Source organism: Pollicipes pollicipes, unplaced genomic scaffold (genome assembly GCF_011947565.3).
Source record: "Pollicipes pollicipes isolate AB1234 unplaced genomic scaffold, Ppol_2.1 Scaffold_3087;HRSCAF=3621_pilon_pilon_pilon, whole genome shotgun sequence".
NCBI classification, from domain to species: domain Eukaryota; kingdom Metazoa; phylum Arthropoda; class Thecostraca; order Pollicipedomorpha; family Pollicipedidae; genus Pollicipes; species Pollicipes pollicipes.
In genome coordinates, this window is record NW_023596225.1 from 46,168,299 (window position 1) to 46,194,727 (window position 26,429).

General features: G+C 48.1%; 2 protein-coding genes across 2 annotated transcripts in view; both read left to right on the forward strand.

Annotated features, from left to right (window-relative positions):
- Positions 1-8,658, forward strand: part of LOC119090263 (adhesive plaque matrix protein-like) — a gene marked incomplete at its 3' end in the record, with an annotated part of 38,764 nt that extends 30,106 nt beyond the window's left edge. Inside the window, exons 3-4 of the mRNA XM_037213047.1 lie at positions 7,169-7,470; positions 8,611-8,658. Of these exons, the coding sequence (XP_037068942.1) occupies positions 7,169-7,470; positions 8,611-8,658 (350 nt within the window). The remainder of the gene's footprint in view (positions 1-7,168; positions 7,471-8,610) is intronic.
- A 2,955-nt stretch (positions 8,659-11,613) lies between these two features.
- LOC119090264 (cuticle protein 19.8-like) overlaps positions 11,614-26,429 on the forward strand; it is a 40,579-nt gene continuing 25,763 nt past the window's right edge. Inside the window, exons 1-2 of the mRNA XM_037213048.1 lie at positions 11,614-11,631; positions 12,009-12,430. Coding sequence (XP_037068943.1) covers positions 11,614-11,631; positions 12,009-12,430 — 440 coding nt within the window. The remainder of the gene's footprint in view (positions 11,632-12,008; positions 12,431-26,429) is intronic.

Sequence of the window (26,429 nt, forward strand, 5' to 3'; positions counted from 1 at the left end):
CGTAGGTGACCTCAGCGTTGTAGCCGCCGTAGTGTCGGCGACGTACTTGACGTGCTGGACACGGCCGTCGGGCAAGAGCCACCGAATATATCCTGGGTGTTGTGGCCATCCCTCTACTCCTTCTTGGCGAAGTTGTGCAGTTGGTGCCGTTGTAGTGGTCGCTGACGATCGTAATCGTAAGCGAAAAGGCTTGGACTCCTCCTTGTACTGGGGCTGCGGATGGTAAGAGGCCGGCTTGTAGGCCGGGGCGGGCTTGTACACCGGTGTATCCGGGGCTGGGGCGGCAGCTGCAACAGCCAGCACACGGCGGCAACGAAAATGACCTGCAATGCCGTAGAAGATAAGTTATCAATTGAGTCGTTCATTCCAGATCTTTGTTATTACCAACCACGATGGCATTTGCCTAACAAATCTCTAGCATCAGACAAATTGCTACATCAACAATATACTTCAAGCCAACAGCCTGCATGCTGTGTCTTGGTGGCCGAGTGCACAATGCAACGGGTGCCTGCTACTGCAGTACATTCGCTTTTATAGGTCGGCCCGCCATACACTGATAGAAGGCCACGGTCATTACCTGACTGAACAGACTGCCCCCATGCCTTGCCATCGTCTGTGCTGGTGTCACTGTGGATTGGTACGGAGCCATGGCCACACCCATATGCATGCGCCACTCCTGCCATGCGATAGTTGCTCCCATTTATAGTTAGGATTGTCACGCTTAAAAGGCAAAAGACTGCTATAAGCAACACGATCCATTGCTTAAAAAGAGTACTTCTCAATACGCCACCGTTTGATTACGTCGTGAGCCGTATTTACATCATCAAATTCTCCACCAGAGTTGCCGTATTCAAGGTGTCAGTAAAACAAAGAGTGACTCACTTGTGTGCTTTTACGTGCGAAAAAGATTACGTCGTTTGTTTATGCCGTGAAATTGTCGTTACAAGCGTTAGTTGTTTGTGTATTGCACGTTTTTCGCGTTGTGATTGTTAATTCTTCGGTGATATCATGTATTTAACTTGCATTGGCATTTTTGGTCACGGTGCAAGTCTTCCAATAATGAATTATCAGCCTCATTTCTGTCATAACTTTAAGAAACCCAAACGCCTGTGTAATTCATCATGAAACGCGGCCCACGATATTGAGGCTGGAATCAAACTTGATGGTGAAAGCTCGCTGGCTAGGGTGATCTCCCTTTGAAGGGCAAAACACTACTATAAATAACACGATTTTTTACTTAGAAAGCATGCTATTATGCTCGTCATCCTTTGATTACGTCATGGGCCATTTTATGTCATCAAAGTCTTCACCACAGTTGCCGTGTTCAAGGTGCCGTGATTGTACATTCTTCAATGATGTCATGTCTTTTATTTGCATTGGTAGTTCGTTTGCGGTGCAATTCTTCAATTCTTGGGTTATCACCAGCATTTCTGTCATAACTTTAAGATAGCTAAACGCCAGTGTAAATCATCACAAAACGCGGCCAACGATGACGCGGCTGGTGATCAAAGCATGCAATCGGCAGCGCAATCTGGCTGTTTGCCAATTACCTTATGACGTCACGCGTTCGTCAGAGAAGCCAGATCCAGCCAGTTGCGCATTTATGCGCATTCGTCTCGCTCGCCGCATACGTCTGCCACTAAGTTTTTTTCGCTCTTTTTTGTGAAGACAGCCAGGTGTCCCTGCCGTCCCATTGCGCCTTAGACTGATGTATGAGTCTTCACTTTTCACGCCAGTGAACTTTGATAAATAGTTGCATGTGCTTGCAAGGCCTACCATCATATTCGCCACAAAATCCTACGTCACTGGCTTGCTAGTTACGTGCACGTTCATTCAACGGCTTGCTCACTATCTGTATGAATATTTCTAGCTTCCCTTTGCCCTTCAACATTACGTCCGGGGCCTTGCGGCCCAGCGCTTTAAAGGCTTGTCACCAGTGACGTCACGCTGACAGCGAGCGAGGATGAAACGAAAATCATCGGGGGGCTTTACCTCTCTTATCCTGCCATCGTTCCTGTATACATATGTTCTAAGCTGGTTATGCTTATTCCCAACTGGATACAAACATTGCCGGCAAGGGCGCTTCCATCAATACCCTTTTAACGCGCTCGCTAACCAAATTGCGCGGCCCACCTTACAAACTTTCAAAAGTGAATCATGACATCAGTTGGTAATTCCATTTCTTAACGGTTGGCTGTGTAACGTCACATTTCATCGTATTTCGTAGCCTAAACTAATGTAAGAAACGGTCGAAATTTGCTATCAACAGTAGGATGACAATATCTCTGGGACGTTAGCACATTTAACACGCGTTTAAATTATATTTTCTCTTTATTGATAACATGACTTACCGATATGCCCAAAATATGTATACCATGGAATGTCTGAGCTAAGAAGGCTTTGAAGTATAATTATTTGGAAGAACCAGTATTTCTCTAACGTCACATCCGGGTATGGTCATTTTAAGCCTGATGCTGCATGTGGCAACAAAATCCACAGTTAATACGACGTATGCTGATATGTGTGACATTGATGCGTTTGGGAAGGACACAATTTGTGTCTGTAAAATTCAAGAAGTGTCTTAATCAGCTTAGAAACATTTCAACACCGAGAGTACATATTCATGCATCTGCCTCGACGATCAGTTTTCGTTCCGCCTGTGCTTTTCTAACGAATGCTACGTGGGGAGATATCTTGGTGACATGACGAAACTCAGATATTCATTTTCATACCTAAATACCGTCCCTACGTTCCAAACTCATGAATTCTCCTTAGATTTAACCCACTTTATAATTCCTATTGAATGAAAAGCGACCAAAAATGCACGAATCGGATGTGATATGCTGGGGCAGGGGAGGAGGGAGGGGGGGGGGGGGGGGGGGGGGCTGGGACGCGAGCTGTCAGCTGGAGACGCAAAAAAGTATAAGTTGTTCTGGTGCATAGTCCCAAATCGATACAAACCTGCTGCGTCATAAGCTAGGTGTTCTTGTCCCCTCATCTTCCAACTCACATCACACGATTACGGCTTTCATGAAAGACTGGTGAAAGCGTGAAAACAAACACTTCTGTGCGAGTCACTATAACTCCCACCCTGGAAAAGGCATGCTTGCTTGTGATAAAATCCCATGGTCTGAGCATTTTTTTTAAAGCTTCACATAAGACAGTTCAGGTCACAACAATATCATAGCTTAGCACTCCTGCGATTAAACAGCAGGGTGTTTTCAGCATTCTTGAGGATTCCACAGCTTTCCGCAGGCTTCTGTGCAAAAACGGGAAAACTGCAAGCATACTTCTGGACAGTCTTGTGATCCGGAGCTGCAGCCTTGTAAGCGATGGAGGAGGGGCTCTCGGAACGACGGGCTTTCGTGGTGAAACAGCCAGAGATCACCACTTGCTGCAACAAAGTGGCTGTGGAACTCTGCGGATCGTGCGAAGGCTACGCCACCATCAAACACATGTAGTTATACATCTACCCCAACGAGAATAACTGCTTGCCTTCAGAGACAACAAGAAAGTCTGAGTAGCACATTGTATTCAAATACAACCATTTAGAAGACATCATAACAAAACGTGTATTCGCTTAAATAGGCGGTCGTTCTCAGTATTTGATTAATATGCCGCAGACTTGTATGGCGGCACGGGAGAGCTGTAAGCAGAATTGAAGACAGGCTTGTGAACCGGAGCAACAGCCTCGTAGGCAGGGGCGGGATGGTACTCGGGGTACTGGGCTTCTCCCTCGTAGGTGACCTCAGCGTTGTAGCCGCCGTAGTTGTCAGCGATGTACTTGACGTGCTGGACACGGCCGTCGGGCAGAGCCACCGAGTAATATCCCTGGATGTTGTGGCCATCGCTCTCCTCCTTCTTGGCGAAGTTGGTACCGGTGTAGTGGTCATTGACGGCGTAGTCATAGGAGAAAGGCTTAGCCCCCTGCGTGTACTGGGGCTCCGGGTGGTAAGAGGTCGTCTTGTAGGCCGGGGCGGACTTGTACACCGGTGCCTCCGGAGCTGGGGCGGCAGCTGCAACAGCCAGCACGGCGGCAACGACGAGAACCTGCAATGTCATAGAAGACATGTTATCAATGAGTCGTTGATTCCACCATCTTTATTATTTTCCGACCATGATACATTTGATGGAAAAATGTGTAGCACGGGACAAATTGCCACATCAACCACATAGTTCAAGCACGTGCCTGCATGCTGTGTTTTGGTGGCCGAGTGTGCAGTGCAACTGATGCCTGCTTCTGCAGTACTTTCGCTTTTATAGGCCGGCCGCCAACCATTGATGGAAGGCCACGGTCATTACCTCACTGAACAGACTGCCCCCACGTGTTTGCTATCGACCGTGCTGGTGCCGCCACGGACTGACATGGACCCGTAGTCACTACCTCATACACGCACCACTCCTGACATGCGATTTTGTGCCCCTTAAAACAACTGTTCCACATCTGAAGATATTGAGGTGGGCACCAGTTATAATGGTAAAACTCATTTGTAAGTGTTGTTATGCGTCGAAGGGCAAAGGACTGCTGTAAATAGCACAATTTCATTATTCAGTAAATATGCTCCTTTATGCGTCATCTTTTGAATATGTTGCAGACCGTTTTTACGTCATTAGAGTCTTTACCAGAGTTGCCTTGCCAGAGGTGTGCCACTATAGCGGAAAGTGACTCACTTATGTACTTCTGCTTGCCGTAACGATGGCGTCGTTTGTTTAGGTGAGGAAATTTTGGTGCAAGCGTTAGTTGTGAGACATGCAAACGGCAGCGCAATCTGGCTGTTTGCCATTTGCCTTATGACGTCATACGTTTACCATAGGAGCCAAGTTCAGCCAGATGATGCGTCACCACCTATGTCTCTATGAACGTCACAGGTTTAGGCAGGTAGGCAAGTACCCTACCAATACAAAATGTCATCCACCTTACCTAACTACGTGCAAGTCAAAACGTGTCCTGCACAGACCGACACTTATCTGGTAAAAATACCGCACGTCTATACATACAAAAAGCATATGGAGTATCTTCCACAACGCACCGCACTTGCCGCCAATGTATCTGGCGCACTTAGAGCAGACAAAACAAAATACAGCAGACAATAGACTCGCCGCGCTTACCACTTCCTCACATCACTGACGGCGTCCCATCCACAGGGCTCGAGGCCATGCAAATTCGAACTGCATTGTAATAGCTTGCCCCTTCAGGTTGTCACGTAGTTCATCAAACTGGCCGATGAGTTCGACGCAGTCGGTCCGCTGGTCACCTATGTCTGCCACCACGTTTATTCGTTCTAAGTATGAAGGTAGCCCGATGTTCCTGCTACCCCAATGGGAATAAAACTGGTGCCTCCACTTCTTGTGCCATTGCATTGTAACAGCTTGCCATATGGGCTTGCACGTCCTGGCGTCATATCTGCCACAAACTTCTACGTTACTGGCTTGCTGGTCATATGCACATTCTCAATTGGTCTTTTCACTATCCGCACGAAAGTGTCTGGTTTCCGTTTGCCTCTCAGCGTGACGTGCGGAGACTAGCGTCCTGACGTGCGTCATGACATGCATCGAAGTCTAGGCACCAGCGACGTCACGCTGACGTTAAACGAAGATGGGGTGAAAGTCACCATATAGTTTTACCTCTCTTATTACGTATTGTTCCGATGTAGATATGACAGAAGTAAGGTATATTTTTTCTCATCTTGCTTCCATCTTTTCCAGTAAACATTTCCATCAACACTTTCTAACCGCTTCCTCACCAACTTCTTTGCACATTTCCTAAAGTTTTTTAAGAGATGGTAAGACATCAGTTTTTGATACATCTTAAGAACTTATTTTACTGTCACCTTTCAACTCATGCCATAACGTTAATTAATCTACCAAGCTGTGGGAATTTGATGTGAACTTTTTCATGATAAACGTCTATCGCGTCAAAACATTTCAGTTGCGTTTAAGTTTGATTAACCTTTTATTAGAAGCATGGTCTACCCTCGTGCGAAAAACTTGAACACCATGAAATGCCTGAGATAAGACTTTGAACTAGAATTTTTGGGTAGAACTAAGATGTCGCTTACATCACATCAGGATATTGTTACCTAAGGCATAGTTATGTAATTGGGAACATAATCCGCAGTTGAAAATGACGTAGGCCGATAAGTGTGGCATCCATACGTTTGAACAGGACACGGTTCATGTCCGTGAAAGTCAACTGAAAGCTTACATAGCTCTTAAAAACATTTCAAATCCAAGGATACATATATCCACAGCTGTTTGGACGGCCAATTTCCGTTCCCGCCGGCGCTTTGGCTAGAAATGCTCTGTAGGAGGACATCTTGATGACATGACCGATCTCAGATATCCATTCTCCTACATTCATACCACACCTATGCTCCCAAATTCTGAACTACCCGCCATACCCGGGTGATGACACCAAAACTGACGTGATGGGTTGTGATCCCATGGACCAAAACGCGACTGGATCTCGGTCGGAACAGCTGTCAGCTGGAGATGAGAGGGAAGAATAAAGTGCTCATACAAATAGTTCTGGGTTGTTGGCATGATTGCTTAGGGTTCAGGGTATTACCAAAAAAGGTCGACATGAAACTGCTGCATCATGAAATACACATCCTTTGCCATATATCTTCTAACTCACCTGCAAAAATCAAACGATCTGCCCATATACATCATGCATCACATTATGGTCAACTCCTTAGAGGTGGGCATGTACAAGGAATTCCGTGCGAATTTGTCAGGGCAGCCGGTGACACCGTTGGAGGCATCTGTTCACTGGAATCTGACCGTGACCTTCTATCAGTGGTTAGCGGCCGACCTATAAAAGCGAAAGCACCAAGGGAGCAGACATCACTTGCACTGTACACACAGCTGTCGGAGCACAACATGCAGGTTTGTACTGGAATCATACCATTGATATGATGCCTGCTGGTTACTAGAGTTTATTTAAAGCCATGTACATTCTTGACTTAGCGATGCGACATGCATTGCACCGAGGGTGAGGTTGTGAGATATATCGTAGCAAAACTGCGTCACTAAAATGACCGCCTGATCCGTCATATATCCTGTACGGCATTGCAGGGCTTCGTCATTGCCGTCGTCCTGGCCGTCGCCGCCGCCGCCCCGGCACTGGAGACGCCGGGCTACAAGCCCACTCCGGCCCCCTACCACCCGGCCCCCTCCTACAAGCCGGCGTCTTACCACCCGGGGCCCCAGTACGAGGAGGAGGCCAAGCCGTTTGCTTACGACTACGCCGTCAACGACCACTACACCGGCACCAACTTCGCCAAGAAGGAGGAGAGCGATGGCCACAACACCCAGGGATATTACTCGGTGGCTCTGCCCGACGGCCGTGTCCAGCACGTCAAGTACGTCGTCGACAACTACGGCGGCTACAACGCTGATGTCACCTATGAGGGAGAGGCCCAGTACCCACAATACCACCCCACCCCTGCCTACAAGGTTTCTGCACCTGCCTATAAGGCTGCCGACCCAGCATACAAGCCTGTCCTTAAGTCTGCGTACAGCAATGCCGCCCCGCCTGCGACATACTAGTAACGGGGTTAGAACAGGTGCTTAGTTGTGTACATTTAGGTTTTCGTCATGATGATTTTCGTTTCTTGCCTTGCGGTACGTGAATAAAAGATTCGTTCGAGGTATGCGGTTTTGACGGAGGCAATCCCACGCCTTCCACCTGATCCAGATGTCATCCGACTCTGACAATTTTTTTTTTGTAAACCGACGCTAGCGACAACAGCAACATTTATAATGACAAGTAAGCAATGTTCTTTGGCGGACTGCTGATGATTACAGCGCTTCATGTTTGCAGACTTCGTACATTTTCGTTGACATTGTAGAGAAATTCAACATAAGCTTGTATGAAAAAGTTTCTGTCATCACTACAAGCGGTGTGCTATGAAAGCATCACACTAAAACTTACTGATATGGGGCAACCAGCACATTGTCTTATTAAACACCTCTGACCCGCGACCGCCTAAGGGCTGAACACATCTTCTACCTCGTTGCTGGACGACGCCTAAACCGTGCCAAGCAAGTACACTTCGTTTCCAGCGCCACGGGCGGTCAAGTTGTCATGTTGTTTGGTTATGTGGCTCTCGATGTCAGCGTGGGTTACGGAGTCATGACGACTACCGTTAAGGCTCGCAAGATATTTTCGCCCCCACTTGCAAAAACCGGTGGGCGTGTACCAGGAATTCCGTGCGAATTCGTCAGCGCAGCCGGTGACACCGTTGGAGGCGTCCGTTCACTGAAATCTGACCATAACCGCCTATCAGTAGCTAGCGGCCGACCAATAAAAGCGAAAGCACCAAGGGAGCAGACACCACTTGCACTGCACACCCGGCCTTCAGAACACACCATGCAGGTGAGGGCTGGAATAATACCATTGATATGGTGTCCTGTTGGCTATGAGACAGTTCATTTCACACCAAGTGCACTCTGGGATTCGCGATGTGACTGAAATTGCACAGATACTTCGCATCAAACCTGTGTCATTAAAGTAACCGCTTGATATATCACACATTCTCTACTACATTGCAGGTCCTCGTCGTTGCCGCCGTGCTGGCCGTCGCCGCCGCCGCCCCGGCACCGGAGGCGCCGGGCTACAAGCCCGCTCCGGCCCCCTACCACCCGGCCCCTTCCTACAAGCCGGCCTCTTACCATCCGCAGCCCCAGTATAAGGAGGAGGCCAAGCCGTTTGCCTACGACTACGCTGTCAACAATCACTACAGAGGCACCGACTTTGCCAAGAAGGATGAGAGCCATGGCCACAACACCCAGGGATATTACTCGGTGGCTCTGCCCGACGGCCGTGTCCAGGACGTCAAGTACGTCGCCGACAACTACGGCGGCTACAACGCTGAGGTCAGCTACGAGGGGGAGGCCCAGTACCCCCAGTACCACCCCGCTCCTGCCTACAAGGCTGCCGCTCCGGTGTACAGGGCTGTTCACAAACCTGCGTACAGCCATTCCGCCCAGGCACACAAGCCTCTGGCATACTAGCCAAACAGTGAGAACGACCATCTGTGAAAGTTCATTAATTTTGAGTTGTGATGATTTCTCGTCGTTTGCACTTCAATACAATGAGGCGCTTAAGCCTTGTGGTCTGGAGACAAGACTCCAAAGATATGATATGCCTGCTTGGCCTGCTTATAGCAATTCCGCTTCGGCGCATGAGTCTGCGACGTACTAGTCACAGCATGAGAGCGGTTATTCATTTAAATCCATTAATAAATTCGTGAAGATGATTGTCGTTTCTTGAGCTGCGTTACATAAATACAGAGATTCGTCCGAGTCGCGCGGTTTTGACGGAGGTAGTCCTAGGTTTTTCGTCACAATGTCTCTCTTCCGGCTGTGAGAAAAGACGTTCGCATGAACCGAAGCTTGAAACCACAATGCTATTTAACACCACTAGGTTTGTCCTGTCATGGATGGCTAGTGCTTAGAGCGCGTTATCTTTGCAACCTTGTACAATTTTCGGTAAATTGTAGAATATTTCAACATATTTTTCCAAAAGGAAACTGTCTTTTGTGAATACAGGGGATGTCCTGTAAAATCATTACGCCGAAACTGCTTGACATGTGAATATCAGCACATGGTCATATAAAACGCCTCTGACCCGCAACTGTCTGAATGCTGAGAAGATGCTGTCCCTTGTTGTTATAGCGACCCCAAGTTGTGCTAAATAAGTACACTACGTTTACAGTGTCGCCAGGAGATCAAGCTGCCACGTTAGGTGGAAAATAGGCTCTGGGTGTTCGGTTGGGTCATAGGGTCATAGTGCCCGCTGTGAAGTTTCTCGAGACATTTTCGTTTCCACTCGCAAAAATGCCCAAATTTCGTCGTTGTCTTCAAGTGTTTTTACACGTATTCGGGTAGGGGTCAAATTGACCGCTCAAAAGGTTCCTCGAAATGGCTTCCGAACGGCACGGTGAAGCCGCGCAAAGTTTTGATGGCTGTAGACAATGTGATAGTAAATTGCCTGACAACAAAAAATGGGATATACGTTGTAAGGTGGCCGATCTACGGCAGATCACGTTCAGGCCATGGCTTCAGCGAAGTCAATTTCTAAAGAATCATTCAATCTGATGCAATAACGGAGTGTTAGGCACAGCCATATATCTCTGAGATACTTTCTTAGACAGCACAACAATTGAATGAACAAGTTTTATCGACCTAGGGTCAGGTATGAATGTGAGACCGAGGTGAAAACCAACCTGCTTTATTACTCAAATGCTTGCTGTATGGCGTGGTTTCTGGTGCTAATATTAAACTTATTGATAACAGGAACGGTATTATATATCTTCCATATACCTTTTATAGGTCAAAATAGGTCGTTGACCTAAATGATCCAGGTCAAAGTTTTATTTTTAGGAGCATAGTGCATAGCGTGATGCTTATCACTTGTTCAAATGCAAGGCAGTCTTGGCAGTCTTAACAGCTAAGACTGACACGCTTTCACAGACACGCACGGTTTTACTTCTCTTTACTTCACACGGACACGCACGGTTTTACTTCTCTTATTGCACATCGTTCCGATGGAGATGTGATATAACTAAGCTGTATTCCTTCTCATCTTGCTTCCACCTTTTCCATTAGACCTTTCTGTCAACACTTTTTAACGCCTCCTTACCAATTTCTTTGCACAGTTCTCAGAGTTTTTAAGAAACGGTAATGACATCAGTTTTTGATGCATCTACAGAACTTATTTTGCTACGTCACCTTTAAACTCATGTCATAACGTTAATTAGTCTAGGAAGTTGTTGAAATTTGATGTAATTTTTTAATGATGATATGTCTGTTGCGTTAAAACATTTAAGTTGGGTTTAAATTTGATTTCCCTTTTATTAGAAACCTGGCTTACCTTCGTGCCAATACTTGAACACCATAGAATGACTGAGCTAAGAAGGCTTTTAACAAGAATCCTTGGGTTGAACTAAGATTTCGCTTTCAACACATCAGGATTTTGTCATCTCAAGTCTAGTTATGTAATTGGGAACATAATCCGCAGTTGAAAATGGCCTATGCCGATAAGTGTGACATCCACACATTTGAACAAGACACGGTTCATGTCTGTAAAAGTTAACTGAAAGCTTAACCAACTCTTGAAAACAGTTGGAAACCAAGGATATATAAACACGCAGATGATTGGACGGCCTGTTTCCGTCGCCGCCAGCGCTTCTGTTAGAAATGATCTGTAGGAGGACATCTTAATGACATGGCCGATCTCAGATATCCATTCGCCTACCCTCATACCATACCTATACTCGCAAATTCTGATTTCTCCATAAATTTAACCCACTTTATATCTACTTTTGGATGAAAAACGACCAAAAATGAAGCGATGGGCTGCAATTCGATGGGACCAAACGTGACTGGATCGCGGTCAGAACAGCTGTGAGTTGGGGATGGGAGCGAAGAGTAAATTGCTCATACAAATGCTTCTAGGCTCTTGGTATGACTGCTTAGCCTTCAAAGTGTTGTCAAAAAAGATCGACGTGAACCTGCTGCGTCATAAAATATGCTTAATTTACCATATATCTTCTACCTCACCTGCAAAAATTAAACGATCTGCCCATATACATCATGCATCACATTATGGTCAACTCCTTAGAGGTGGGCGTGTACAAGGAATTCCGTGCGAATTGGTCAGGGCAGCCGGTGACACCGTTGGAGACGTCCGTTCACTGGAATCTGACCGTGACCTTCTATCAGTGGTTAGCGGCCGACCTATAAAAGCGAAAGCACCAAGAGAGCAGACACCACTTGTACAGCATACCCAGATCGGAACACAACATGCGGGTGTGTACTGGAATAATGTCATGGATATGATGCCTGCTGGTTACTAGACAGTTTATTTCAAGCCATGTACACTCCGGCCTTAGCTATGTGACATGCATTGCACAGAGGGTGAGGTTGTGAGATATATCGTAGCAAAACTGCGTCACTAAAATGACCGCTTGATCCGTCCTACATCCTCTACGGCATTGCAGGTCCTCGTCGTTGCCGCCCTTCTGGCTGTCGCCGCCGCCGCCCCGGCACCGGCGACGCCGGGCTACAAGCCCGCTCCGGCCCCTTACCGCCCGGCCCCCGCGTACAAGCCGGCCTCTTACCATCCAGAGCCCCAGTACAAGGAGGAGGCCAAGCCGTTTGCTTACGACTACGCCGTCAACGACCACTACACCGGCACCAACTTCGCCAAGAAGGAGGAGAGCGATGGTCACAGCACCCAGGGATATTACTCGGTGTCTCTGCCCGACGGCCGTGTCCAGCACGTCAATTACGTTGTCGACAACTACAGCGGCTACAACGCTGATGTCACCTACGAGGGAGAAGCCCAGTACCCCCAGTACCACCCTGCCCCTGCCTACAAGGTTTCTGCACCTGCCTATAAGGCTGCCGCTCCGGCCTACAGGCCTGTCCAAAAGTCTGCTTACGGCAATGCCGCTCCGGCATACAAGCCTGCGACATACTAATAACGGGGTTAGAACGGGTGCCTATTTGTCTACCTTTAGGTTTTCGTCGTGATTATTTTCGTACCTTGCCTTGCGGTACATGAATACAAAGATTCGTTCGAGTTATGTGATTTTGACGGAGGCAATCCCGCGCCTTCCATCTGATCCAGATGTCATCCGACTGTGACAAATATATTTGTAAACCGACGATGAGGACAACATTTATAATGACAATTAAGCAATTTTCTTTGGTGGATTGCTGATGCTTACAGCGCTTCATGTTTGCAGGCTTCTTAAATTCTTGGCATCATTGTAGAGAAATTCAAAATAAGCTTGCCGGAAAAAGATTCTGTCATCACTACATGCGGTGTACAATGAAAGCATCACACTTAAACTTCCTGATATCGGGCAATCAGCATATTGTCTTATTAAACACCTCTGACCCGCGACAGTCTAAGTGCTGAACACATCTTCTTCCTCGTTGTTGGACGACGCTTAAACTGTGCCAAGCAAGTACACTACGTTTTCAGCGCCACGGGCGGTCAGGTTGTCATGTTATGTGATTATGTGGCTCTCGATGACCGCGTGGGTCACGCAGTCATGGCGCCTACCGTAAAGGCTCGCAAGATATTTTCACCCCCACTTGCAAAAACCGGTGGGCGTGTACCAGGAATTCCGTGCGAATTCGTCAGCGCAGCCGGTGACACCGTTGGAGGCGTCCGTTCACTGAAATCTGACCATAACCGTCTATCAGTGGTTAGCGGCCGACCTATAAAAGCGAAAGCACCAAGGGAGCAGACACCACTTGCACTGTACACCCGGCCTTCAGAACACACCATGCAGGTGAGGGCTGGAATAATATCATTGATATGGTGTCCTGTTGGCTATGAGACAGTTCATTTCACACCAAGTGCACTCTGGGATTTGCGATGTGACTGAAATTGCACTGACACTTCGCATCAAACCTGCGTCATTAAAGTAACCGCTTGATATATCACATATTCTCTACTACATTGCAGGTCCTCGTCGTTGCCGCCGTGCTGGCTGTCGCCGCCGCCGCCCCGGCACCGGAGACGCCGGGCTACAAGCCCGCTCCGGCCCCCTACCACCTGGCCCCTTCCTGCAAGCCGGCCTCTTACCACCCGGAGCCCCAGTATAAGGAGGAGGCCAAGCCGTTTGCCTACGACTACGCTGTCAGCAATCACTACACAGGCACCGACTTTGCCAAGAAGGATGAGAGCGATGGCCACAACACCCAGGGATATTACTCGGTGGCTCTGCCCGACGGCGTGTCCAGGACGTCAAGTACGTCGCCGACAACTAGGGCGGCTACAACGCTGAGGTCACATACGAGGGAGAGGCCCAGTACCCCGACTACCACCCCGCTGCTGCCTATAGGGCTGCTGCTCCGGTCTACAAGGCTGTTCACCAACATGCGTACAGCCATTCCACCCCGGCACACAAGCCTCTGGCATACTAGCCAAACAGTGAGGACGACCATCTCCATGGAAGTTCATGAAGACCATGGAAGTTTACGAATTTTGAGTTGTGATGATTTCTCGCCGTTTGCACTTCAATACAATGAGGTGCTTATGCCTTGTGGTCCGGACGCAAGCCTCCAAAGTTGTGGTATGCCTGCTTGGCCTGCTTATAGCAATTCGGCTCCGGCATATGAGCCTGCGACGTGCAGGTCACGGGATGAGAGCGGTTATTCAGTTAAATCCATTAATAATTTCATGATGATGATTGTCGTGTCTTGAGCTGCGTTACGTAAATACAAAAAATTGTCCGAGTCGCGCGGTTTTGACGGAGGTAATCCTACGTTTTTCGTCAAAATGTCTCTCATCCGGCTGTGAGAAAAGACGTTCGCATGAACCGAAGCTCAAAACCACAATGCTATTTAAAACAACTAGGTTTGTAATGTCATGGATGGCTAGTGCTTAGAGCGCGTTATCTTTGCAACCTTGTACAATTTTCGGTAAATTGTAGAATATTTCAACATATTTTTCCAAAAGGAAACTGTCCATTGTGAATACAGGGGATGTCCTGTAAAATCATTACGCCGAAACTGCTTGACATGTGAATATCAGCACATGGTCATATAAAACGCCTCTGACCCGCAACCGTCTGAATGCTGAGAAAATGCTGTCCCTTGTTGTTATAGCGACCCCCAAGTTGTGCTAAATAAGTACACTACGTTTACAATGTCGCCAGGAGATCAAGCTGCCACGTTAGGTGGAAAATAGGCTCTGGGTGTTCGGTTGGGTCATAGGGTCATAGTGCCCGCTGTGAAGTTTCTCGAGACATTTTCGTTTCCACTCGCAAAAATGCCCAAATTTCGTCGTTGTCTTCACGTGTTTTTATACGTATTCGGGTAGGGGTCAACTTGACCGCTCAAAAGGTTCTTCGAAATGGCTTCCGAACGGCACGGTGAAGCCGCGCAAAGTTTTGATGGCTGTAGACAATGTGATAGTAAATTGCCTGACAACAAAAAATGGGATATACGTTGTAAGGTGGCCGATCTACGGCAGATCAAATTCAGGCCATGGCTTCGGCGAAGTCAATTTCTAAAGAATCATTCAATCTGATGCAACAACGGAGTGTTAGGCACAGCCATATATCTCTGAGATACTTTCTTAGACAGCACAACAATTGAATGAACAAGTTTTATCGACCTAGGGTCAGGTATGAATGTGAGACCGAGGTGAAAACCAACCTGCTTTATTACTCCAGTGCTTGCTCTATGGCGTGGTTTCTGGTGCTAATATTGAACTTATTGATAACAGGAACGGTATTATATATCTTCCATATACCTTTTATAGGTCAAAATAGGTCGTTGACCTAAATAATCCAGGTCAAAGTTTTATTTTTAGGAGCATAGTGCATAGCATGATGCTTGTCACTTGTTCAAATGCAGGGCAGTCTTAGCAGTCTTAACAGCTAAGACTGACACGCTTTTACAGACACGCACGGTTTTACTTCTCTTTACTTCACACGGACACGCACGGTTTTACTTCTCTTATTGCACATCGTTCCGATGGGAACATAATCCGCAGTTGAAAATGGCGTATGCCGATAAGTGTGACATCCACACATTTGAACAGGACACGGTTCATGTCTGTAAAAGTTAACTGAAAGCTTAACCAACTCTTGAAAACAGTTGGAAACCAAGGATATATAAACACGCAGATGATTGGACGGCCTGTTTCCGTTGCCGCCTGCGCTTCTGTTAGAAATGACCTATAGGAGGACATCTTAATGACATGACCAATCTCAGATATCCATTCTCCTACCTTCATATCATAGCTATACTCGCAAATTCTGATTTCTCCATAAATTTAACCCACTTTATAACTACTTTCGGATGAAAACGATCAAAAATGAAGCGATGGGTTGCAATTCGATGGGACCAAACGTGACTGGATCGCAGTCAGAACAGCTGTCAGTTGGGGATGGGAGCAAAAAGTAAAGTGCTCATACAAATGCTTCTAGGCTCTTGGTATGACTGCTTAGCTTTCAGAGTGTTGCCAAAAAAGATGGATATGATCCTGCTGCGTCATAAAATATACTTTCTTTACCATATATCTTCTACCTCACCTGCAAAAATTAAACGATCTGCCCATGTACATTATGCGTCACATTATGGTAAGCTCCTTAGAAGTGGGCGTGTACAAGAAATACCGTGCGAATTCGTCAGCGCAGCCGGTGACACCGTTGGAGACGTCCGTTCACTGGTATCTGACCGTGACCGTCTATCAGTGGTTAGCGGCCGACCTATAAAAGCGAAAGCATCAAGAGAGCAGACACCACTTGTACAGCACACCCAGCCATCAGAACACACCATGCAGGTATGTACTGGAATAATGTCATGGATATGATGCCTGCTGGTTACTAGACAGTTTATTTCAAGCCATGTACACTCTGGCCTTAGCGATGTGACATGCATTGCACAGAGGGTGAGGTTGTAAGATATATCGTAGCAAAACTGCGTCACTAAAATGACCGCTTGATCCGTCATACATCTTCTACGGCATTGCAGGGCTTCGTCATTGCCGCCGTGCTGGCTGTCGCCTCCGCCGCCCCGGCACCGGAGACGCCGGGCTACAAGCCCGCTCCGTCCCCCTACCACCCGGCCCCCTCCTACAAGCCGGCCTCTTACCACCCGGAGCCCCAGTACAAGGAGGAGGCCAAGCCGTTTGCTTACGACTATGCCGTCAACGACCACTACACCGGCACCAACTTCGCCAAGAAGGAGGAGAGCGATGGCCATAACACCCAGGGATATTACTCGGTGGCTCTTCCCGACGGCCGTGTCCAGCACGTCAAGTACGTCGTCGACAACTACGGCGGCTACAACGCTGATGTCACCTACGAGGGAGAAGCCCAGTACCCCGAGTACCACCCTGCCCCTGCCTACAAGGTTTCTGCACCTGCCTATAAGGCTGCCGCTCCGGCCTACAAGCCTGTCCATAAGTCTGCTTACGGCAGTGCCGCTCCGGCATACAAGCCTGCGACATACTAATAACGGGGTTACAACGGGCTCCTATTTGTGTACCTTTAGGTTTTCGTCTGATGATTTTCGTCTCTTGCCTTGCGGTACGTGAATAAAAAGATTCGTTCGAGTCATGCGATCTTGACGAAGGCAATCCCACGCCTTCCACCTGATCCAGATGTCATCTGACTGGGACAAATATCTTTATAAACCGACGATAACGACAACAACATTTATAATGACAATTAAGCAACTTTCTTTGGTGGATTGTTGATACTTACAGAGCTTCATGGTTGCAGGCTTCTTAAATTTTCAGCATCATTGTAGAGAAATTCAAAATGCTTGCCTGGAAAAAGTTTCTGTCATCACTACATGCGGTGTACAATGAAAGCATCACACTTAAACTTCCTGATATCGGACAATCAGCATATTGTCTTATTAAACACCTCTGACCCGCGACAGTCCAAGTGCTGAACACATCTTCTTCCTCGTTGTCGGACGACGCCTAAGCCGTGCCAAGCAAGTACACTACGTTTTCAGCGCCACGAGCGGTCAAGTTGTCATGTTATGTGGTTATGTGGCTATCGATGTCTGAGTGGGTCACACAGTCATGGCACCTACTGTAAAAACTCGCGAGATATTTTCGCCCCCACTTGCAAAAGCCGCAGTTGTCTTTCTTCTCCTGAAATATATTGAAGCAATGCCATGCTGGCTGGGGAGTCAAGTAAAACATGCTTTGCGAAGTTGCACCAGATCGCCAGCAAACGTGTTGTGAGGCCAATTTAGATGCTGCGCATCGAAATATGCTATGGTCCATTTAGAGCCGATGTCCCGTCGTGCTCGGCGCCTCACGCTCAATCCACTCCCTGGTGCTTCTGTTTAGGAGGTGCGCTGCGCCGGCGCCGCGACAGCTCGGTCCGAGCTCCGCCGCTCGAGCCGCCTCGGGTAGGTCGGCGGCCTCTGGCGCGCCTCGCCGGTGCCAGCTCGCCTCAGACGTTCGGTGCTGTCGAGGAGGTTTGTCGTCACGCGTCACTGCCATCGCCCCTGCGGCTCCTTGTGCGCCGGCGGACAACCTCGATGCCGAGCCGAGCTGAGCTGGTGGTCGCACGCGACAAATAAACCGACCACTGTCTGCTTGTTTCCGGCGGATGTGGCCCCCGCGTCGCCTACGCTGGTCTGTGAAGAGCTTCGGTGCTGCTGGTCTGTACTGTGCGTCGATTATCGTGACTGGAAAGGTTGGCGTAGATGTCATTCATACGTTGGATACATACAACTTTTTGCGCCATGGTATTCGTGAATATCATCGTCGAAGTGCAGCGTACCGCGAAATAGTCACTTTTCCTCTGCGTCATCATGCTGCGATAACAGAGAGCTCAGAATCTTAAGATTCCAGAGGCTAATGACCTGCTAATGTGACTGACTCATAACCTGACAGCATAACTGACTGATGACCCGCTGGTGTGACTGAGTAATGACCTGCTAGTGTGACTGACTGATGGCCTGCTAATGGGCCGACTAATGATCTGCCAGTGCAACTGACAGATGACCTTTTCAAATCCCATCCAAGTATATTAGAAGAGCACCTACACCCACGGAATGGGTGCAGGTGCTCCACGTAACGGAGCGGAACACCTTGCACGAATGATCGGCGACACTGTGGACATGATAAACAGATAGTATACACGGGCTGAACCCACCCTTCAAATGATTTAGGTTCGATCAGCGGGGCAGTAAGCCATCTGATTAAGGTGGTCCGAATATGCATTTCTTTTAACGAGTGTGACCCCAAACACTGCCTCCCTATCAAGGACAACGATGTTGTAAGTATTCTCTCAAAAGTCTACCAATGTCCAGCATCACCACTGCGGACAAGCTCATCCAAATATTGTTTGCGTCCTGCAACGTGCGCTACAGGACTTCTGGAATACGGCACCGCCAGTATTATCATATACCACAGACCACGGCTGTGTCATCTTCCCAGAATGCATTGCTTGTTGACATATGCATGCCAACAGAAAAGACCAGCTTCGAGAAAAGCTCTGTTTTAACAAAACGTTCTCTCTATATACATCGCATAAAGTCACATCACAACGCACAGCTTCAAAACGCCAACACAACTTGCTCGTTCCTAATACGTCACACCCGGCTTAAAGCTCGGGGCAGCCGTCTTATGAGAGGACTTGTAGGCAGAGGTCGAGGACTTGTGCGGAGAGGCCTCTGGTTTGTCTACCGGGACAACAGATGTGTAGGTCCGGGCAGCAGATGTGTAGGCCGGGGCAGCAGATGTATAGGCCGGGGCAGCAGATGTGTACGCCGGGGTAGCAGTTGTATAGGCCGGGGCAGCAGATGTGTAGGCCAGGGCAGCAGATGCGTAGGCCGGGAGGGCAGGGGGGTAGGAAAGAGAAAGAGCAGTGTACGCGGGGGCAGCAGACTTCAAGTCAGGCTGATGGGCCCGGGCAGTGGTCTGGTAAACAGGTGCAGTTGCCTGGTAAGCAGGGGCAGCTGTCCCGTATGTTGGGGCAGCAGGCTTAAAGGTGCGCTTGTAGGCTGGAGTGGTAGCCTTGTAGGACAGAAAAGTGGGCTGATAGGCAGCGGTGACGGCTGGCTGATGGACGAGAGTAGCGGCCCTGTTTGCGGGCTTGTAAACATTGGCAGCAGACTTGTAGGCCGGAGCAGCAGCCTTGTAGGCAGGAGCGGGGTGGTACTCGGGGTACTGGGCCTCTCCCTCGTAGGTGACCTCGGCGTTGAAGCCACCGTACTTGTCGGCGACGTACTTGACGTGCTGGATGCGGCCGTCTGGCAGAGCCACCGAGTAATATCCCTGGGTGTTGTGGCCGTCGTTCTCCTCCTTCTTGACGAAGTTGGTGCCCGTGTAGTGGTCGCTGACGGCGTAGTCGTATGCGAACGGCTTGGCCTCCTCCTTGTACTGGTACTCCGGGTGGTATGACGGGGAATCGGGAGCCGGTGCAGCGGCGACGGCGGCGGCCAGGGTGGCGACGACGACGAAGACCTGAAGGTGGAAATGCAGTCCGTTATACCCACTGAAATGCATTCCTGATCGGGACTGATATCGTGTCTTGAAGTGCTTTTGAGAAGTTCCTCGTAACTAGATTGCTCCTGTACTTATGATCCATAGCCTGAATTTGAAATCTCATTCACTTTGTATGCATGCAAATGCAGATGAGATGACCACCATAGCGACCAATACCGTACTTCTAGTTGAACCTCTGGTGCATACCGTCATGCTACAAGCTTTGATGGCGGAGAATGCAGTGCGACTGATACCTTCTGCACAATGTCTTCGTTTTTAAGCGCCAGCTCCAAGCCGCTGATGGCCTGAGGTCACGGTCCGATCCCTCCGCATGCGACCGTTTGGCGATGGACCGTCAGCTGGGCTCTCACGGCCACTCCCTGTTGGTCACGCCTCTCCCGCACGCGGCGACCCTGCGGCCGCTGACCCGTCTCAGTTGGAGCAGCCTCGGGCGCTTACCGCTCTACCCAGACCCATGACACCGAGCTAGGACGTCGCGCGCAGAGGTTTGGGAATGGATGTTGAAGATCGAAACGGTAGCTTAACATAGAAACCAATAACCGAGCGTGATTAGTTGCAATGCGAAATACATGGCATGTGATATCTGCAAGAACCGTTTCTGAATAGCCCTGCGGCCCGTCTGATACAAAGGGCAAGCTGCCCGGCACAACTCACTGTGCAGTGTAGGAAGAACATGTAGAATCATCAAAAATTCACCTCAAGTCTGAAAGTGGGCGGAAAAAGCCAGCTGATTGGCATAAATCGTCACTTCCTGTGGATACCGTGTGTGCGGAAGTAAAAACAGTGAATGCGGGATTTCATGAAGAACCATTGACTCGCTGCTCAGGCATCATGCCTACCGTGATTCCGTTTTCCCTGCAATTTTCATTGTCCTGTCATTACCAAAGGCCTTGTTTTTTTTAGCACAAGAGGATCAAGCTGTTTGTAGCAGTTCTGGAAAAACCACTAGAGGTTGAAAACTGCGAGGACAATGTATCACATTTGTTACTTGAGATCGGATGCTACCAAGATCGGTATGGATTCAGCCTGGTATTATCCAATCCATCCAGGCCTTACCTCCCTGATCCCCTGGCAAGGTGTGAAAAAACGGTCCACAGATCATCTATACCAAGTGAAGGAATTGTAATAATCTGCGTCACCGTCACGCTGTGATCGGGAACAAAGCAAGGGATGCCGCGCATAGGAGAGATCTCACAGACCCTCCGGACCGGCGCTACAAGTGGTGAAAGGCGGATGTGGAGGGTGCCAGGTCTCCTTTTCCGCTTGCCATTGAAAAACATAGCCTTTTGTCGCTTTTTGAAGGTTGTGAAGATTCCATCGCGCCCATACTCGATATTGCGTCAAACTTTGCACAGCGTCAGCCAGCTGAAAATCTATTTTTTTAGGATAACTTATTAGATATAGCATACCACGGCCACACCACGCCAGCCGTGTGTTAGATCATTGCTAACTCAAGGTCCCCAACCCATCAGCTGTAGTTTTCTTCGCCCAGTTGCCAAACATTAACACACGCTCGGGAAATGTCTTCTCCCCGCCACCAATTTTTAGCGGAATAGGTTTTGAACGGCGGCCAGGTCAGGCCGTCGACGTTAAGATTGGGTCATATAGTTCAACTCAAGATGGGTCGGCGGGTGGCAATGCCTTTTTACATTTTTCCGATGTGAGCAAACTTTCAGGGTGTATGGAGTGACCAACTACACTTCTGAGCGTTTGTGTTTATCTGTATGAATAGTTATTGGTCCATGCCCATCGATTCAATATAGCTTTGCATCAGACCAATTTTGGCTACGAAAAGCGTATTGGGTGCGAGGAGGAGACGGATATATCAAACTGTTTTTTTCTGATTGAACAGGAAGCCCTTCACATGTGTTCTAGAAAAAAGGCCAAATCACATCAGGATTATAATTTTGGACGAAAAATGCGAATGATGATGGATAAGCGATGGCTTGATCATTTTCTTTCCAATGTGTCGCTCTCAACACCGCTCTCCACATCTAGTTGTGATTTCAAATATTCGTAGGTTCACTGCATAAGCCACACATTTCACTCCGGTCACTGTTCATTCCGTTTCGCGGACGAATTCTTTGTACCAGATTGAGGGCTACAGTCTTTTGCCAATAATTTTTACAACAAAGAATTCGTAGTCGCGCAGCGTGGCGGTCGGCGACAGATCAAGGAAGCTGCAGTATTCCATTTGCTTGGGATGTGTATATATGTTCAATGCTCGGTATTGCTGTTATTGTGGTTTGGTTATTGGTTTATTTTGTACGTGATCATTCCACAGACAAAAGCCCTATTCTGGAAGCAGCAGAATTTACAAGATACGATTTTATAATTCACACACCAGCAAAAACCCTAACCCAGCGCGCGTGCGCGCGCGCGTGCACACACACACACACACACACACACACACACACACACACACACACACACACACACACACACACACACACACACACACACACACACACACACACATTACACACAGTCGCACATCAAGTCATCAAGAGAATGTTCGACGCGTGCCGGCGAACCTAAGCAATAAGATTGGAATAATTTTGTTGGAAGAAAACGTCAGTTGAAGAATACTGAAAAAAAATTGTAAACAGCGAGTGATCGTGCGACAAATCCACTTTTAACAGTGTTGACCCTTGCCAATAACTCGTTGAAAAGGTTAATATGCCGCGAACGCCAGCCGGGTGTAGCCAGACTGAACAGTGACGTCAAGTTAACGCAGCAACCGTTTCCCTGACTACGAAAACTAAACCAATACGTGGAGAATCGGAGGGGGGTTATTGATCGCTCAGATAAAGTGTAGATCGGGTGCGGTGGTGTGATGATGGTGTGACGCTTACGCCACCATCAACAGTATGTGCATATAGCCTAATGAGATGGACCGCGTACCAACAATAACAACATGGACGTCTGAGCAGCTGTTTTATTGACATATTTATGAATAATTATAATCACAAGACCACATTCGTGCATACATTCACTGGGCATCCCTCATGCCGAGTACGTTGCAGGCTTGTATGGCAGGGCAGCAACCTTGTAGACAGGGGAAGAATTGTGAACAGTAGCAGGTTTGTAAGCCGGGGCAGCAGCCTTGTAGGCAGGGGCGGGGTGGGTACTCGGGGTACTGGGCCTCTCCCTCGTAGGTGACCTCAGCGTTGTAACCGCCGTAGTTGTCGGCGACGTACTTGACGTGCTGGACACGTCCGTCGGGCAGAGCCACTGAGTAATATCCCTGGGTGTTGTGGCCATCGCTCTCCTCCTTCTTGGCGAAGTTGGCTCCGGTGTAGTGGTCGTTGACGGCGTAGTCGTAGGCGAACGGCTTGGCCTCCTCCTTGTACTGGTACTCCGGGTGGTATGACGGGGAGTCGGGAGCCGGTGCAGCGGCGGCGGCGGCGGCCAGTGCGGCGACGACGACTAAGGCCTGGAGGCAAAAATCTAGTCTGCTATACATACTGAAATGCATTCCTGATCGGAACCGATATCGCATCTTTAAGTGCTTTTGACAAGCTTTTAATAGCTGTGTAGTTCCTGTAAACATGATTGATAGTCTGAATCATACATATCATTCATTTTGTTTGCACTCAAAAGGTGGCCACCATAGCGACCAATATCGTAGTTTTAGTTGAAACATTAATTCGCACCTTCATGCTACACGCTTTGGTGGCGGAGATTGCAGTGAAACTGATACCTTCTCTACAAAGCCTTCGCTTTTAAGCGCGAGCTCCAAGCCGCTGATGGCCTGAGGTCACGGTCCGATCCCTCCACATGCGACCGTTTGGCGATGGACCATCAGCTGGGCTCTCACGGCCACTCCCTGTTGGTCACGCCTGTCTCCGCACGCGGTGACCCTGCGGCCGCTGACCCGTCTCAGTTGCAGCAGCCACGGGCGCCTACCGCTCTACCCAGATCCGTGGCACCAAGCTGGGACGTCGCGCGGTGAGGCTTCGGAATAAATATGGAAAATCGAAACATTAGCTTACCGTATAAATCAATGACATAGCACAACTGACTGTGTAAGATGAGTACAGAAGAACATGCAAAATGATCAGCATTGCACCTCGAGTATCGTAGTGGGCGGAAAAGCCAGCTGACTAACACGAACCTTCACTGTCTTAAGAGTGGATATGGAAATGCATGAAGAACCATGGAATCACAGCCCAGCCGTGGTGCTCATCACGATCCCACTTTTCATGCAATTCTCATGGTCCTGTTATCACGAAAGACCTGGTCCTTTCAGCACATGAGGATAAAGCTGTTTATGGCAGTTCTGTCAAAAACACTAGAGGTTTAAATCTATGAGGACAATGTACCACACATGATGGAACAGACACATAAGATCTACTGCTACAGAGATGGGCATGCTTTCAGTTTGGCCATTGTCCCGATTCTGCCGTTGCTGATTTCTGACATCTTCCTGGCGCCTTTACCTGCAGCATGTACCACAGACACATTACCAGGCACCGCCATTAGTGCGAGCGTGTTGACATGCTGATTACGTGTCTGGATCTATTGTTGCAAACTACAATATGTCACGATACCATATCGTAAATTTCGTGTCGTGCCTGATGAAAAATATCAGCTTGCATCATTCATGTGAGGTAATATGACGCGAGCGATCACGGCTTTCGTGGATAGTACTTACCATGCTGACATTGGATGTCTTGTGATGAAGCCATTTTTGCTCTTAGTCACTGCAATCAAATTGCGCCCCTTCCTGGCAAAAGGCTCCTACTCTACATCAGTGCCGTGGGTGCACACGGAAATTCCCCGTCAACGTTGTGATGTGCACAACATAGCTTGGCATGATCTCCTTGATAAGACAGAAGTGTCAGCCTTATTCCTCGGAGAAACTAGGAAATGGAGATATAGTCAAGTTGTCCTGGTTTTTATCCGAGGAATGAGGCTAATACTACAGTCTTTCCCATGTGAGCAACGTTCCCCGCTAATGCACTTAACAACTTACAAATGATCTCCTTGAGGTACAGAATGACTCAAAAGATAATTCCTCGAGCAGTTGAAACGCTCCTGTCCTAAATTAATGTCATGGGTACATATGCGAGCTCCCGGCCAATACTGCGATGGACACAAAGTACCCAAATGCTATCTCCTTGACATACAGGATTAAAAATACATGTGCCCATGTGACAAAACACGTGTTTTATTTTTTCGAACTAAACAAACTTTCAGGATGTATGAAGTGACCAACTACTTTTCTCAGCGTTAGTGTTCAGCTGTATGAATCGGTATGGGTCCATCTCAATCGTTTCAATACAGCTTTGAAACAGACCACTTTTGGTCACGATATGCGTTTGGAGTACCACGGGGTGTAGGGTAAATCAAACTGCATTTCCGAGTGGACAGGAAGCTCTTAGCATATTGTGTTGAAAAATATGTCTAAAGAAAATGGTAGTTCTGTAGAGCGCAGAGAAGTCATGAGGAGTGATAAGTGGTCTAAAGTTCCCACACTGCTGGCTATGAACCACGCCCGCCGCGATGATAAATGAAGCGATGGCTAGGAACGATGGGTAAAGAGAAGGCAGAGTGAAATATGGTAAATTATAATGAAGAAAGTGCTAGAAACGAGACAATAGCTGGGTTTATAGGAGTATGATGCGGCTTGGAGCTTGTCATCCATAAAAGACAAGTGTAACAGATCACAACAGCACGATAGAATGGAAAGACGACGGGGAATGTAGAAAGAGGATGATGAATGCTTGCCTGTTCATTTCGATTCCAAATCTTTGCTCTCGATTTATACCCTTGACATTTGGTCCGTGCTTTTAAACGGCATATTGATAGGTTCACTGCACTGACCATGGATCTTGCTCCGGTTACTGGTTGTTTTGCTTCGTGCAGTAATTCGTTTTACCAGATTCATGCTGTACTCTTTTGCAAATTATACTTACAACAAAGAGTTTATAGTCGCACTGCGTGGCGGCAGAGACAGCTTAAACACGTGGCAATATTACAGCCGCTTGGAATGTGTATGTGCTTTCAAAACATGGTATTGCCTTCGTAGTGGTTTCATCCGACTAGAAAAGCTTATCATTTTAGTGGCAAATCGGCTTGGAGTCGGCGCTCACTCCAATAAAGTGCAAAGTTGGTTCGTTGGTGTGATGATGGTGCGACGCTTACGCCACAGTCAACAGCATGTACATGAAGCCTAAGGAGATGAACTGCGTACCATCGATATCAGCACAAATGCCTGAGCAGCAGGTTTATTGATATATTTCTAAATTATCGTAATCATAAGACCATATTCGTGCGTGCATTTACCGGGCATCGCTCATGCCGAGTACGTTGCAGGCCTGTGTGCTGTGGCAGCAGCCTTGTAGACGGGGGAAGAATCGTACGCAGCAGGCTTGTATGCCGAGGTGGGATGGCCGTAAGCAGGCTTGTG